The sequence below is a fragment of the Coregonus lavaretus genome, assembly GCF_964263955.1.
Source record: "Coregonus lavaretus genome assembly, chromosome: 1".
Taxonomy (NCBI): Eukaryota; Metazoa; Chordata; class Actinopteri; order Salmoniformes; family Salmonidae; genus Coregonus; species Coregonus lavaretus.
Genome location: NC_139988.1, coordinates 72,575,106 through 72,589,988, shown reverse-complemented (window position 1 = coordinate 72,589,988; position 14,883 = coordinate 72,575,106). Strand labels below are relative to the sequence as shown.

At 43.4% G+C, this 14,883-nt stretch overlaps 1 protein-coding gene across 1 annotated transcript; it reads left to right on the top strand.

Moving 5' to 3' along the window:
• Positions 1-3,198: 3,198 nt before the first annotated feature.
• pkmyt1 (protein kinase, membrane associated tyrosine/threonine 1) lies at positions 3,199-14,040 on the top strand. Its single transcript, XM_084145203.1, has 8 exons — positions 3,199-3,487; positions 3,864-4,345; positions 4,486-4,723; positions 4,995-5,286; positions 5,430-5,536; positions 6,744-6,916; positions 10,508-10,728; positions 13,234-14,040. Exons 2-8 carry the CDS (start codon positions 3,974-3,976, stop codon positions 13,694-13,696), a joined length of 1,866 nt encoding a protein of 621 aa, XP_084001329.1. The 5' UTR covers positions 3,199-3,487; positions 3,864-3,973; the 3' UTR covers positions 13,697-14,040.
• Positions 14,041-14,883: the final 843 nt, after the last annotated feature.

Below are 14,883 nucleotides of genomic sequence, written 5' to 3'. Positions count from 1 at the left end.
GACATTTCACATTCTTAAAATAAAGTGGTGATCCTAACTGACCTAAGACAGGGAATTTGTACTACGATTAAATGTCAGGAATTGTGAAAAACTGAGTTTAAATGTATTTGGCTAAGGTGTATGTAAACTTCCGACTTCAACTGTAAATCTGCGATAGAATTTTGGGAAAACCTTGCAGAATACTTATTTAACTTTTTGAACACTACCCATGTTTTTGACATTAAGGATATAATATGTTACTATTGCAATGATAACAAGACCATTGAAATGATTGTGCATTTTTTAATTCTTGTTGCCAAATACTTTATACACAAACAAAAATTCCAGAATTCTATACAAAAATTACAAATATGTTTTATTGAATGTAATCATCTTGTTAAGACATTATCCATAGTGAATAATAAAAGTAATAACATCTTCCTGAATCATTATAATGAGATTTTTTCTGAGTGAATACAATTGCACTTGATTTGTTTCATTTTTTTGTATATCTTTTTTGTATGTATTTAGTATTTTCTTGTTTATACCTGTGTTTTGTTCTGTTAGACATGTTTGATGTCGGGATGTAAGTTGTTGATTGCTGATAATTTTGTATAATAAATAAAAAAACTGAGGTCAAATGTTGTAACAATGTGGAGGGCTCCGTATATATCCGCATTGATGTGATTGGTTGATGGTAGGTGGGGGCGGGAGGTCCTGTATAAAAACAAGCTCACTTCCTTGACAATTTCTCTAGTAATTATTTGCAGATGATGGGGCCTTATGGAAGAGGGGAGGAAATGTGCCATACATAGTCAGGAAGGTACAGGAAGCAATTGATAGCTCAGCTGGTAGAGCACGGCGCTTGTAACGCCAAGGTAGTGGGTTCGATCCCCGGGACCACCCATACACAAAAATGTATGCATGCATGACTGTAAGTCTACCAACTACCTCATCCCTATATTGTTATCTATTTTGCTCATTTGTACCCCAGTATCTCTATTTGCACATCATCTCTTGCACATCTATCATTCCAGTGTTAATACTAATTGTAATTATTTTGCACTATAGCCTATTTTATTGCCTACCTCCATAACTTGCTAAATTTGCACACTGTATATTATATGTATTTCTGTTGTATTTTTGACTTTGTTTTGTTTTACCCCATATGTAACTCTGTGTTTGTTTTTATCACACTGCTATGCTTTATCTTGGCCAGGTCGCAGTTGTAAATGAGAACTTGTTCTCAACTGGTTTACCTGGTTAAATAAAGGTGAAATAAAAAAATTTAAAAAATAAAAAGTCGCTTTGGATAAAAGCGTCTGCTAAATGGCATATTATTATTATTATTATTATTATGAGGTAGAGCGGTGGGCATTAATGTGGGCATTCAAGTTCTCTGTAGAGAAAACTCAAACAGTGTTCTTTACCAGGAGGAAGGTGGGAGATGAGGTATGCTTGAGGTTATATGGGAGAAACCTGGAGAGGGTGGGGGCCTTCAGGTTCCTTGGGGTATACTTTGACACTAGACTGACCTGGTCAGAACACATTGAGAGAGTGGTGGGAAAGTGTAAGAAGGTGTTAAATGTGATGCACTGTCTGACGGGGAAGGCGTGGGAGGCTGGGCGTTCCTCATTGAAGACCATGTATGTTGCATTGATCCGATCTGTAATAGACTATGGCAGTATAGCATATGGTTCGGCAGCCCGGACCTCACTGGAAAGGCTAGATGTCATACAGGGTCAAGGACTCCGAATATGTAGTGGGGCGTTTCGGATGTCCCCAATGGCTGCATTACAGGTGGAGATGGGGGATATGCCATTGCAGATTAGGAGACAGCAGCTGGCAATTAATTATTGGGTCAACCTACAAGGACATGGGGTGTCTCATCCTGCGAAAGGGATTTTACAGGCATGCTGGGAACATGAGCGAAGACAGAACACAAGCTTTGGGTGGGTGGGTAATACCCAAGCGAAGGAGATGGGACAGTATGGAAGGGAGTTTAGTCCAACGGTAGTTATTCCTGTAAATCCACCATGGCTACTCCCGCCTCCAGTAGTTGACCTAGAAGTGTTGGAGAGACTACAGAAAGATAGGGAGAGTGTTGATCCATCTGATTTCTTTAAGAGACGTCTGGAATCAGGATTTTGTGGCCATTTACACAGATGGTTCAAAAGATCCAAGGACAGGACGTACTGGGTCAGCATTTGTAGTGCAGGAATGTGGGGTGGAAGTCAGGAAACGTATTACAGATCATCTGGCTCTATATACAGTGGAGCTGATGGCCATACTGTTAGCCTTGGAGTGGGTGGAAGATGTCAAACAAGACAGAGTAGTTATTTGCTATGATTCATGTGCAGTGTTAATGAGTCTCCAGTCCTTTAGCTCACGTAGCAGACAAGACCTGCTTTATGAGGTGCTACAAACCAATTGCAGGATTAAACAGATGGGTAAACAGATAAGATTTACTTGGGTCCCAGCCCATGTGGGGGTGGAGGGGAACGAGGCAGTAGATGAACAGGCTAAACAAGCACTTAGTAGTGGGGATGTTGATGTTGAAGTTTCAATGAGCAAGGCAGAGGCAAAAATACTGATATATACAGTGATGGTGCAGAGATGGCAGGAGCAGTGGAATAGAGATAATAAGGGAAGGCATTTATTTCAAGTACAGAGGAAAGTCAGGGAGGGGAGGACGTTAGGAAGGGACAGAAGAGAGGAGGCTATTTTTACAAGATTAAGGGTGGGACACAGCCAGTTGAATAAGACATTAAATGTGATAGGAAAGCATCCAACAGGAAAGTGTGATTATTGTCAGGAAACAGAGATCGTGGAGCATGTATTGCTACAGTGTGGGTAGTATCAGAGGGAAAGAGAGAGGATGAGATCTAGTATGAGGGGGAAGGGGATACAGGAAATAGGTTTAAATAGTATATTGAGTAGAACGTCATTAGATATAGTCTCAAATATTTTGTTATCTTTTTTAAGAGCAACGGGGCTGGCAGGTAGGATTTAGTTTCTCCCTGTCTCTGGCCCACACTCCAGTACAGTAGGTGGAGGTAATGCACCATAACGTTGGATGCCAACCGCCGATAAAAGCGTAAGAAGTATGAATTTCCTGACTTTTGCAGAGGCCTTATCGCCGTAAATACTGCACGGGCAATTCAGACATCAGATTGACCATGCAACGCCTTCAGCGCCATTCTGCACCCACTCGCCCATACTCCGGCGCCATATTGGGCTGCAGCTAACTATACTTGATTGAGGCAGGTGAAGTCGTTCTCCCCTGGTTCAGAAACATACATCTCTTTTCCATAAAATACAATGTGCTTGACTTGGATAGGAGCTAGCTAGCTCTATTGGCTAACTATCTAACGTTAACCAGTATATTTTAATCTAACAGCTAACGATGACTTTCGTGTTTCTCTGGCCATAAGAATGCTACCGTTAGCTACGTTGATGACTGTCACTTGGAATTAAGCAGTTCATTTTATAGAATTCCTCCAGTCTGGTAAGTAAACACCTTTTTGGAGAGCTGGCTAGCTATTGTTTACATTGAATAATGCAATTTCCCTGTAACGTTAACGTTAAAATTACCCAAATACATATGACATAATGGCAAGGCTACAGTTACTTGCTGACAACGTTAATTTAGCAGCAACAAAATCATTGACATTTGTGCCAGCTTAGTTGGCCTTGTCAGTATTAAATGGGTATTTGACTGACACGTCACCCATATGGTTCAGGCTGTTATTATTAGCTACCTAAAGTGGATTTGATTAGGTTGACTTTTACAGATTTGTTATCTGCTTTGCTCCCCTATGTCAACATCACCTTGTCTTCACTATGTTGAAAGCACACTAATGTTGACCTTTCTATTTTCTAAGCTTTGAATCTCAAAACTTGTGCTCAGAAAAATGGAACCTACGGTCACCATACCTTCCCAGTCACTTCCCAGGCCATTGCCCCTTTATTGATCCCTCAACATCTCCAAGCCATGTCTGTGTACTTGGAAACCAAAGTGGACACCACACCTCTCCCCCTCCCCACCCACTTCTCCAAGGCAGAACAGTCCTTCTCCCTCAAGAAACGCCGCCTCCCCTTCTCTTCATCCTCCACCTCATCTCTCTCGCCTCCCGTCCCTATCATGCACTCACTACCCCCGCGCCCCCCATCCAAGGGCTGCCCCCCTCTGAGCCGGGTCTTCCCCCAACGTCCCCCGTCCCCCTGGTCTCCCCTCTCCCGCTTCCTCATCAAATCCCCCCCCCCGCTGTCGCTGTACGACCCCAGCAGACAGCAGTCCTACTTCAACCAGTGCTTCACCAACCTGGGCCTGCTGGGGAGAGGCTCCTTTGGCGAGGTGTACAAGGTGAGTGGGAACTGTGCAAAACGGAAGCACAGGAAATGAAAATATCATAGATTTTTTATCATGTCAATCAACATCTTTATTATGGAGATCCTAAATAATACGAGAACAAGATCTGAGAGCTCCACTTGACCGATTCCCAGGTGCTGAGCCTCCAGGACGGGCACCACTACGCTGTCAAGCGCTCAGTCCAGCGCTTTAGGGGCAACGGCGAGCGCAACAGGAGCGTGCGGGAGGCCCAGAACCACGAGCGCCTGTGCCCCCACCCACACATCCTGGGCTTTGTGGCAGCCTGGGAGGAGGGGGGCCGCCTGTACATCCAGATGGAGCTGTGCTGCACCACCCTGCTGCTGCATGCCGAGGCCCAACCTTCCAGCCCAGGTCAGTCAGTAAAGTTTGGAACGGTGCACTGTGTGACACATCATATGTTGCATACTACTGTTCTATGGATGTGATTTGTGAATGGCAGTGAAATTAAATGTAGTTCATGTGAATTTCTATCAATTTGTTTATAGTTCTTTGGGGTGTGATGATTTCTGTTGATACACTGTCTGACGGCCACTGATACACAATACGGCTGTGCTAACAATACCTGAGGAATGTAACCCTGTATGTGTCAATAATGACAAATTTTTCTCCCGTTACTCTACAGATGAGCCTGCAGCGTGGACTTACCTGTGTGACCTCCTCTCGGCCCTGCACCACCTTCATGCCCGTGGCTTCACCCACCTGGACCTCAAGCCAGCCAATGTGTTCCTGACGCGCTCTGGCCGCCTCAAACTAGGCGACTTTGGGCTGGCACTGGAGCTCCGAGGGGAGGGGGTCGCCGCTGGCCTGGCAGAGGGGAAGGGGAGGGAGAAAGAGGATGTCCAGGAGGGAGATCCCCGATACATGGCCCCAGAGCTGTTGAGGGGCGAGTATGGCCCTGCTGCTGATGTTTTCAGGTGATGATGCCGGTGCTCCGTATACTCCCTAATAATGGAGGAAGTGATTCCCCTTTACGATGTAAAGTGCATTGAGTACCTGGTGGAAAAAAAGCACTATATCTAAGCAATTAGTAATAATGAGCCTTTCCTGTCTCTCTCAGTCTTGGCGTGTCCATCTTGGAGCTGGCGTGCAATATGGAGGTGCCAAAAGGGGGAGAGGGATGGCAGCAGCTCAGACAAGGCCATCTACCCGCAGAGTTTACCAATGGTAATGGCAGCTTTTACACATCTGGGGCCGTATCCACAAAGCATCTCAGAAAAGGTCCTAGGAATCCTGTTAACCTGTTTTAAGACAAAATAACTCCCAGCTCAGGGTAGGTTTTAGGATGATGTTAAGGCACTGCTCACACAAACTCAGAGCCAGGAGTAAAACTCCTCATAAAAGTTTCTCAGGTGGTAATCACAACAGTTTGAGGTACTGCAAAGGAAAGATGGTGATGGCCCGTGTAGCTTAGTTGGTAGAGCATGGCGTTTGCAACGCCAGGGTTGTGGGTTCGATTCCCACGGGGGGCCAGTATGAAAAAATGTATGCACTCACTAACTGTAAGTCGCTCTGGATAAGAGCGTCTGCTAAATTACTAAAATGTAAATGACGCTCATTGGCATTCTTACAAATTATGGGAAATGCCCAATTGCGGTAAGGCATCGCCAGCTGTGAACACGCTTCAGACAACCACGGTGAATGTGACTGTACATTAAATGTTGCAATGGTAAAACGCTTATATAATTTTTGCCTGACACGATCTCTTTGCCTAGTGAAATAGGCCTAGTGAAATCATTGTCAAAAGCGCAAGAGATGCATGTAGGTTTAGATCATTTATGGATTGATCATATCCTAGAAATATCAAATTCTTTCAACAAATCCAAAACAATTGCATGTGACACAGGAACCACTGACTCACTGCCGTTGTCTATTATCAAGACACCTGCTGGTAACTTAACTGGTTAGGACAGCTCACGAGGTCTCCTAAATATCTGTCGACTAGGTGGAACTCTTATGACTAAATAGGCTTCATGCATATACTTTATTTATTTTACCCATTAGGGTAGGGTAAAATGTCTCTTCTTAGCACTTGCAACCAATTTTCTACTCTGAAACGCTTTGTGGCTGCGGCCCCAGGTCTTAAGAAAATATATACGATACACATGTTGGATAGACTTTCAATTTTATACAAGATTTACCCGTTTGATTTGTACTCCTCCTTTTTAGCAGTGAAATTAACCTGCACACTGTCATGTCCTCCCATGTGTTTGCCTAATATAGAAAAGCAATCGGGAGCATCAGTGTAAGGGAATCATTTTGATCATATGGTTTGCACCTGGCAAGTTTGTCTCGAGTGGTATGCCTAATGCCTTTTTAGGGTAATCTTTTTATCTTAATTTTCTGTTTCCCATTATTGTCTGTGTACTTCCAGCCCTGTCAGTGGAGCTGCAGACGGTGCTGCGGATGATGCTGGCCCCAGAGGTGTCTGTGAGGGCCACCGTGCCCGAGCTCCTCAACCTGCCAGTGGTCAGGAGACACAGGTGGAGGCGCCACGTCTCCCTCCTCCTCCGCGAAACCCTGCTCACACTAGTCACCTTCTGCCAGGTTGGTAAACCCAGCCGCTGTATCTTTCCGCCTCCCTCTAAACTGGCGGTTTGACTGTAATAATGATAATACTTCTCATCTATAAAGCATTTTGTTCAAACTCAACTGCTGATCAGCATAAGAAAATATATTTTAAAGTACAGTACCTTACAAAAGGATTCATCCCCCTTGGCGTTTTTCCTATTTTGTTGCATTACAACCTGGAATTTAAATGGATTTTTATTTGGATTTCATGTAATGGACATACACAAAATAGTCCAAATTGGTGAAGTGAAATGAAAAAAAAAATTTTTTACAAAAAATTCTAAAAAATAAATAACGGAAAGGTGGTGCATGCATATGTATTCACCCCCTTTGCTATGAAGCCCCTAAATAAGATCTGGTGCAACCAATTACCTTCAGAAGTCACATCATTAGTTAAATAAAGTCCACCTGTGTGCAATCGCTAAGTGTCACATGACCTCAGTATATACAGTGAGGGAAAAAAGTATTTGTTCCCCTGCTGATTTTGTACGTTTGCCCACTGACAAAGAAAATATCAGTCTATCATTTTAATGGTAGGTTTATTTGAACAGTGAGAGACAGAATAACAACAACAAAAATCCAGAAAAACGCATGTCAAAAATTTTATAAATTGATTTGCATTTTGATGAGGGAAATAAGTATTTGACCCCTCTGCAAAACGTTACTTAATACTTGGTGGCAAAACCCTTGTTGGCAATCACAAAGGTCAGACGTTTCTTGTAGTTGGCCACCAGGTTTGCACACATCTCAGGAGGGATTTTGTTCCACTCCTCTTTGCAGATCTTCTCCAACTCATTAAGGTTTGGAGGCTGACGTTTGGCAACTCGAACCTTCAGCTCCCTCCACAGATATTCTATGGGATTAAGGTCTGGAGACTGGCTAGGCCACTCCAGGACCTTAATGTTCCTCTTCTTGAGCCACTCCTTTGTTGCCTTGGCCATGTGTTTTGGGTCATTGTCATGCTGGAATACCCATCCACGACCCATTTTCAATGCCCTGGCTGAGGGAAGGAGGTTCTCACCCAAAATTTGACGGTACATGGCCCCGTCCATCGTCCCTTTGATGCGGTGAAGTTGTCCTGTCCCCTTAGCAGAAAAACACCCCCAAAGCATAATGTTTCCACCTCCATGTTTGACGGTGGGGATGGTGTTCTTGGGGTCATAGGCAGCATTCCTCCTCCTCCAAACACGGCGAGTTGAGTTGATGCCAAATAGCTCCATTTTGGTCTCATCTGACCACAACACTTTCACCCAGTTCTCCTTTGAATCATTCAGATGTTCATTGGCAAACTTCAGACGGGCATGTATATGTGCTTTCTTGAGCAGGGGGACCTTGCGGGCGCTGCAGGATTTCAGTCCTTCACGGCGTAGTGTGTTACCAATTGTTTTCTTGGTGACTATGGTCCCAGCTGCCTTGAGATCATTGACAAGATCCTCCCGTGTAGTTCTGGGCTGATTCCTCACCGTTCTCATGATCATTGCAACTACACGAGGTGAGATCTTGCATGGAGCCCCAGGCCTAGGGAGATTGACAGTTCTTTTGTGTTTCTTCCATTTGCGAATAATCGCACCAACTGTTGTTACCTTCTCACCAAGCTGCTTGGCTATGGTCTTGTAGCCCATTCCAGCCTTGTGTAGGTCTACAATCTTGTCCCTGACATCCTTGGAGAGCTCTGGTCTTGGCCATGGTGGAGAGTTTGGAATCTGATTGATTGCTTCTGTGGACAGGTGTATTTTATACAGGTAACAAGCTGAGATTAGGAGCACTCCCTTTAAGAGTGTGCTCCTAATCTCAGCTCGTTACCTGTATAAAAGACATCTGGGAGTCAGAAATCTTTCAGATTGAGAGGGGGTGAAATACGTATTTCCCTCATTAAAATGCAAATCAATTTATAACATTTTTGACATGTGTTTTTCTGGATTTTTTTGTTGTTATTCTGTCTCTCTCACTGTTCAAATAAACCTACCATTAAAATTATAGACTGATCATTTCTTTGTCAGTGGGCAAACGTACAAAATCAGCAGGGGATCAAATACTTTTTTCCCTCACTGTGTGTGTATATATATATATATATATATATATATATATACCTGTTCTGAAAGGCCCCAGAGTCTGCAACACCACTGAGCAAGGGGCACCACCAAGCAAGCGGCACCATGAAGACCAAGGAGCTCTCCAAACAGGTCAGGGACAAAGTTGTGGAGAAGTACAGATCAGGGTTGGGTTATAAAAAAATATCAGAAACTTTGAACATCCCACTGAGCACCATTTTTAAATCCATTATTTAAAAAAAAAATTGAAAGAATATGGCACCACAACAAACCTGCCAAGAGAGGGCCGCCCACCAAAACTCATGGACCAGGCAAGGAGGGCATTAATCAGAGAGGAAACAAAGAGACCAAAGATAACTCTGAAGGAGCTGCAAAGCTCCACAGCGGAGATTGGAGTATCTGTCCATAGGACCACTTTAAGCCGTACACTCCACAGAGCTGGGCTTTACGGAAGAGTGGCCAGAAAAAAGCCATTGCTTAAAGAAAAAAATAAGCAAACACGTTTGGTCTTCGCCAAAAGCCATGTGGGAGACTCCCCAAACATATGGATATTTTTTATTTATTTAACCAGGTAAGCCAGTTGAGAACAAGTTCTCATTTACAACTGCGACCTGGGCAAGATAAAGCAAAGCAGTGCGATAAAAACAAGAAGAATGTACTCTGGTCAGATGAGACTAAAATTGAGCTTTTTGGCCATCAAGGAAAACGCTATGTCTGGCGCAAACCCAACACCTCTCATCACCCTGATAATACCATGGCAGCATCATGCTGTGGGGATGTTTTTCATCGGCAGGGACTGGGAAACTGGTTAGAATTGAAGGAATGATGGATGGCGCTAAATACAGGGAAATTCTTGAGGGAAACCTGTTTCAGTCTTCCAGAGATTTGAGACTGGGACGGAGGTTCACCTTACAGCAGGACAATGACCCTAAGCATACTGCTAAAGCAACACTCGATTGGTTTAAGGGGAAACATTTAAATGTCTTGGAATGGCCTAGTCAAAGCCCAGACCTCAATCCAATTGAGAATATGTGGAATGACTTAAAGATTGCTGTACACCAGCAGAACCCATCCAACTTGAAGGAGCTGGAGCAGTTTTGCCTTGAAGAATATCCCAGTGGCTAGATGTGCCAAGCTTATAGAGACATACCCCAAGAGACTTGCAGCTGTAATTGCTGCAAAAGGTGGCTCTACAAAGTATTGACTTTGGGGGGGGTGAATAGTTATGCTTGCTCAAGTTTTCTGTTTTTTTGGCTTATTTGTTGTTTGTTTCACACAAAAATATGTTGCATCTTCAAAGTGGTAGGCATGTTGTGTAAATCAAATGATTACAAAAAATCTATTTTAATTCCAACAAAGGCAACAAAACAGGAAAAATGCCAAGGGGGGTGAATACTTTCGCAAGCCAGTGTAGCTACGATACAAATGTTTGATAGACTGTCAATGTTGTTCAAGATGTACTCGTTTGATTTGTACTTCAAATAAACTTGTGAATATTCTACCTTTTCTCTTTTAGTCTATTTTATACTCTGGTTGGGGGCTCTTCTCCGCTCTCAACCTCCCGTTCCTTCCACGCTGGATGCCCCCTTCCCCGTGCACCCCTCCAAAGGAGAGCTCAGAGAAGGAGTTCATGATGCCCCCCAGTGCCATGATGCACACTGACTCAGGCAGCCTAGAGGACGGGGTGTTTCTGCCCGACGCCCTGGGCCCGGAGCACTCCCCCACCTTCTCTCACAGGTAAATTACATAAACTCTGAACTGACACGAGACCAAATAACATCCAAATGAGAGTGAGCATTTGAGATATTGATTGGGTGGGAGGGAGGGAGTTCTCCATTTAATGCAACATCATTCTTTTTTTTCTCTGCATATTCATATACACTGAGTGTACGAAACAGCTGCTGTTTCCATGAGATTGACCAGGTGAAAGCTATGATCCCTTATTGTTACCTTTTTAAATACACTTCAATCAGTGTAGATGAAGGGGAGGAGACCTGTTAAAGAAGGATTTTTGAGACATGGATTGTGTATGTGTGCCATTCAGAGGGTGAATGGGCAATACTAAAGATTTAAGTGCCTTTGAACGGGGTATGGTAGTAAATGCAAGGGGCACCAGTTTGAGTGTGTCAAGAACTGCAACGCTGCTGGGTCCAGCCGACGACCTTACAGAGTTCCACTACTTTCAGCAAAAAACAAACTGTGATTGCAGTGGGCTAACGAACAAAAACAGTAGACACTGGAGAATTGGAAAAACATTGCCTGGTCGGAATCCGGGTTCCTGCTGATGGGAGGACTAGGGTATGGAGAAAACCACTTGAGTAAATGCGTATCAACATTGCAGGCTGGTGGTGTGGGGTGTTTTCATGGCACACATTGGGCCGCTTGATAAAAGTGGAGCAACGTTTGAATGCCACAGGATATCTGAACATCATTGCCAATCAGGTGAATCCCTTCATGGCAGCAGTGTATCCATCTGCAAATTGATTTTTTTCAGCGGGATAATGCCCCACGCCACAAGGCTAGGATTGTCCAGGAATGGTTCCATGAACATGACAGTGAATTCAGCTTACTGCAGTGGCCTGCCCAGACACCAGATCTCAATCCAATTGAGCATCTGTGGGATGAGATGGAACGAGCTATTCAGGGTAGAGAGCCACTACCAGCCAACTTGACACAACTGTGGGAAGCATTGGATTCAACATTGGCCAGCATCCGTGAGGAATGCTTTCGACACCTTGTAGAGTCCATGCCTGACGAAGTGAGGCTGTTCTGAGGGCAAAAGGGGGTGCAACTCAATATTAGGAAGGTGTTCCTAATGTTTTTTACACTCTGAGTACTTTACTGCCAATGGATAATATATATATTTATAAACTGGGTGGTTCGAGCCCTGAATGCTGATTTGACTGACAGCCGTGGTATTTCAGACCATATACCACGGGTATGACAACTTATTTTTTTACGTTGGTAACCAGTTTATAATAGCAAGGCACCTCAGGGGTTTGTGGTATATGGCCAATATACCACGGCTAAGGGCTGTATCCAGGCACTCCGCGTTGCATCATGCATAAGAACAGCCCTTAGCCGTGGTATATTGCCCATATACCACACCCCCTTGGGCCTTATTGCTTAAATAAAACATTATGTTGACACTAGCATATACAAGCACGCTGATATCCTTGACATTGAGATACCGAGTCAGGTCTGCCTCTGTGTGCCAATGTCACCGAGTTAAACATGCAAAGCTAATGGCATCTGCTTGCTGCACATTTCTACTAGCAATTTGGCCCACTCTTCAGCAGCAAACTGCTCTAATTCTTCAATGTTTGAGGGGTGCCCTCCACCGACTGCTGTTTTCAGCTTTCGCCATAGATTATGGATCTGATTTCGATCTAGACTCTTCGCTGACGACTCCAGAATAGTTAAGCTTTTCTTCTTGAACCATTCCAGGGTGCTTTTGATGTGTTTGTGGTTGTTTTTGGACACTGGGTTGAACATTGCACTCTAAAACACCTTGATAATCTGCTGATTTTCATGATGTCTTGCACATGTTCAAGGCCTCCAGTACCAAAGGCAGCAAAGCAAATCCACAGCATTATCGAATCTCCCCCATGTTTGATTGTAGGGTGGGTGTTATTTTCTTTGAATGCTTCATTTGGTCGTTGGTAAACATAGAAAGAACCCACTGCTGAAGGAGACACAAAAAGGCCTGATTTAAACGTCTCAAAAACCTAGCTAAACAAGCCTAAATCCTGGGGAAATGTTCTTTGGACCAATTAAACAAAATTAGAGCACCTGTCGACACCTGAAAACAGCAGTTGGTGGAAGGCACCCCTCAAACGTTGAAGAATTAGAGCAGTTTGCTGCTGAAGCATGGGCCAAATTGCCAGTAGAAAGGTGCAGCAAGCTTATTGATAACTGCCAAAAAACACTTATTGTAGCTATCTTGACTAAAGGTTTTGCAACAGTTTCTTTTCAGTTTCAACTTATTTGAGAAGAAATCAGGAATTACTTAAGAAAAGTGCAAGGGTGCCAATATATTTGTCGCAACTGTACCTGTTAAACTAAAAGAGTCAACAATAATGTATAAAAATGCAATGTTAGCACTGCTGCTGTAAAAGTATAGTGAGATCAATCTTTTGTCCATCCTTTCAGCCACAGTTACTCAATAGAAAAAGGCTTAACTTATATTACACCTATTATTTCTCACTGACATTCACACTCTAAATTTCTCTCATTCAACAGAATCAAATCCCGGCTATCCATGGGAAGCACCTCCACCCCTCTCCCGAACTCCCCTCCAGTATTCTGTCAACTGAGTCCTGCCCACACCCCTACACACACTAGTGACATCCACACACCCTCACGTAGCCTCAACCTCACACACACACCCTCCAGCATCCACTCAGACAGATCCCGCCACACACTGACAGCAATCACAGGGTCCCCCAAAGACACAGGCTCTCACAGACTCAGCCTGATAGACCGGTCCATGGACGCACACAGTCAGCACAACACATCCACACACTCCTCCCAATGGCCCGTCCGGAACTGGGTCCGCTCAGAGCCCCTCCCTCGACCCAGCTTTGAACCAAAGAACCTGCTCAGCCTGTTCGACGAGACGACTTCTACGTTGGAAGGCAACCCTGAGAACGAGACTGTAAATTGTGTAGAACGACAAAGTACTAACTCCGGCTTTACATTGTAATAGATGGAGAACCACTGGAATGAATTGCCATGTGTATTATATAGTTCTCAGTTTCTGTGTTTTCAAATGCCTGTTTCGAACATTTGATTGTTTTGCTTGAAATTTGTCAATTTTTTAGCAACGTTTTATAAGATAGGTTAACAAGTTCTTACTTGAATTTGTAATCGCTTACGTTAAAGGAATGTGTCAAGTGATTATATACAGTATTCCATTAACTTTTCATGTCTTTTTATATTCACAATCAGCTATTTTGGTGATGTCAAGAAAATAATGTTTGTTTAAAGCTCATGTTTACTGCTATAATCCATGACTCAAAGCCAATTAAAGGGAATGTTGGAAGCTTATGCTGTCTATTCATACTCAATTGATTACATGTGACCCATAGATGGGAAAAAATTTATAATCCCAAAGATTTACTGAAAGTAATAGAATAATTGCAAGTCACACACATCTGGGCATAAGGTTAGTGTTCCCACATGGCCATATCTCCATATTACAGCGCTTGTTTACGGAAGATATAGGCAGCCATCTGTGCTAATTAGCATGCTCCGAACACCTGCGTGTAAGCTTAACTGGGGAGGAAGTGTAGTTTGTCAACTGGATGAACACACAGCGTATGGATCTGTGCAAAACTGCTACAGTAAGTGTATCTTTATTATTTGAAAGATTCTGTCTCGCTGATATGAAAGATAAGCACGCCATCTTCATGCTTGTTTGACACTTAATATTCTAGATTTCTCTGATTGTCAATGTGATTCAAATGTGTCAAAAGGGAAATAAAAGTGATGAGTTGTTCGGGGGCGATGGACTCTGTCAACCACCTCACCTGCTGTTCCGGAGTCTTCCTAGCTAGTGAGTTAGCACACACTGTTTCCTTCGCTCTCGCCTAGCTTGTTGGCACACAATTAGGCTGGACATGACATTTGTTACGCTTTTTTCTGATAAAAAACGAGTTCATTGTGTCCACCATGGAGCCCAGTTTCATAATATTACCATACACTACCGGTCACAAATGTTAGAACACCTACTCATTCAAGGGTTTTTCTTATTTTTAAATATTTTCTACATTGTAGAATAATAGTGAAGACATCAAAACTATGAAATAACACATGGAATCATGTAGTAACCAAAAAAGTGTTAAACAAATCAAAATATATTCTATATTTGAGATTCTTCAAATAGCCACC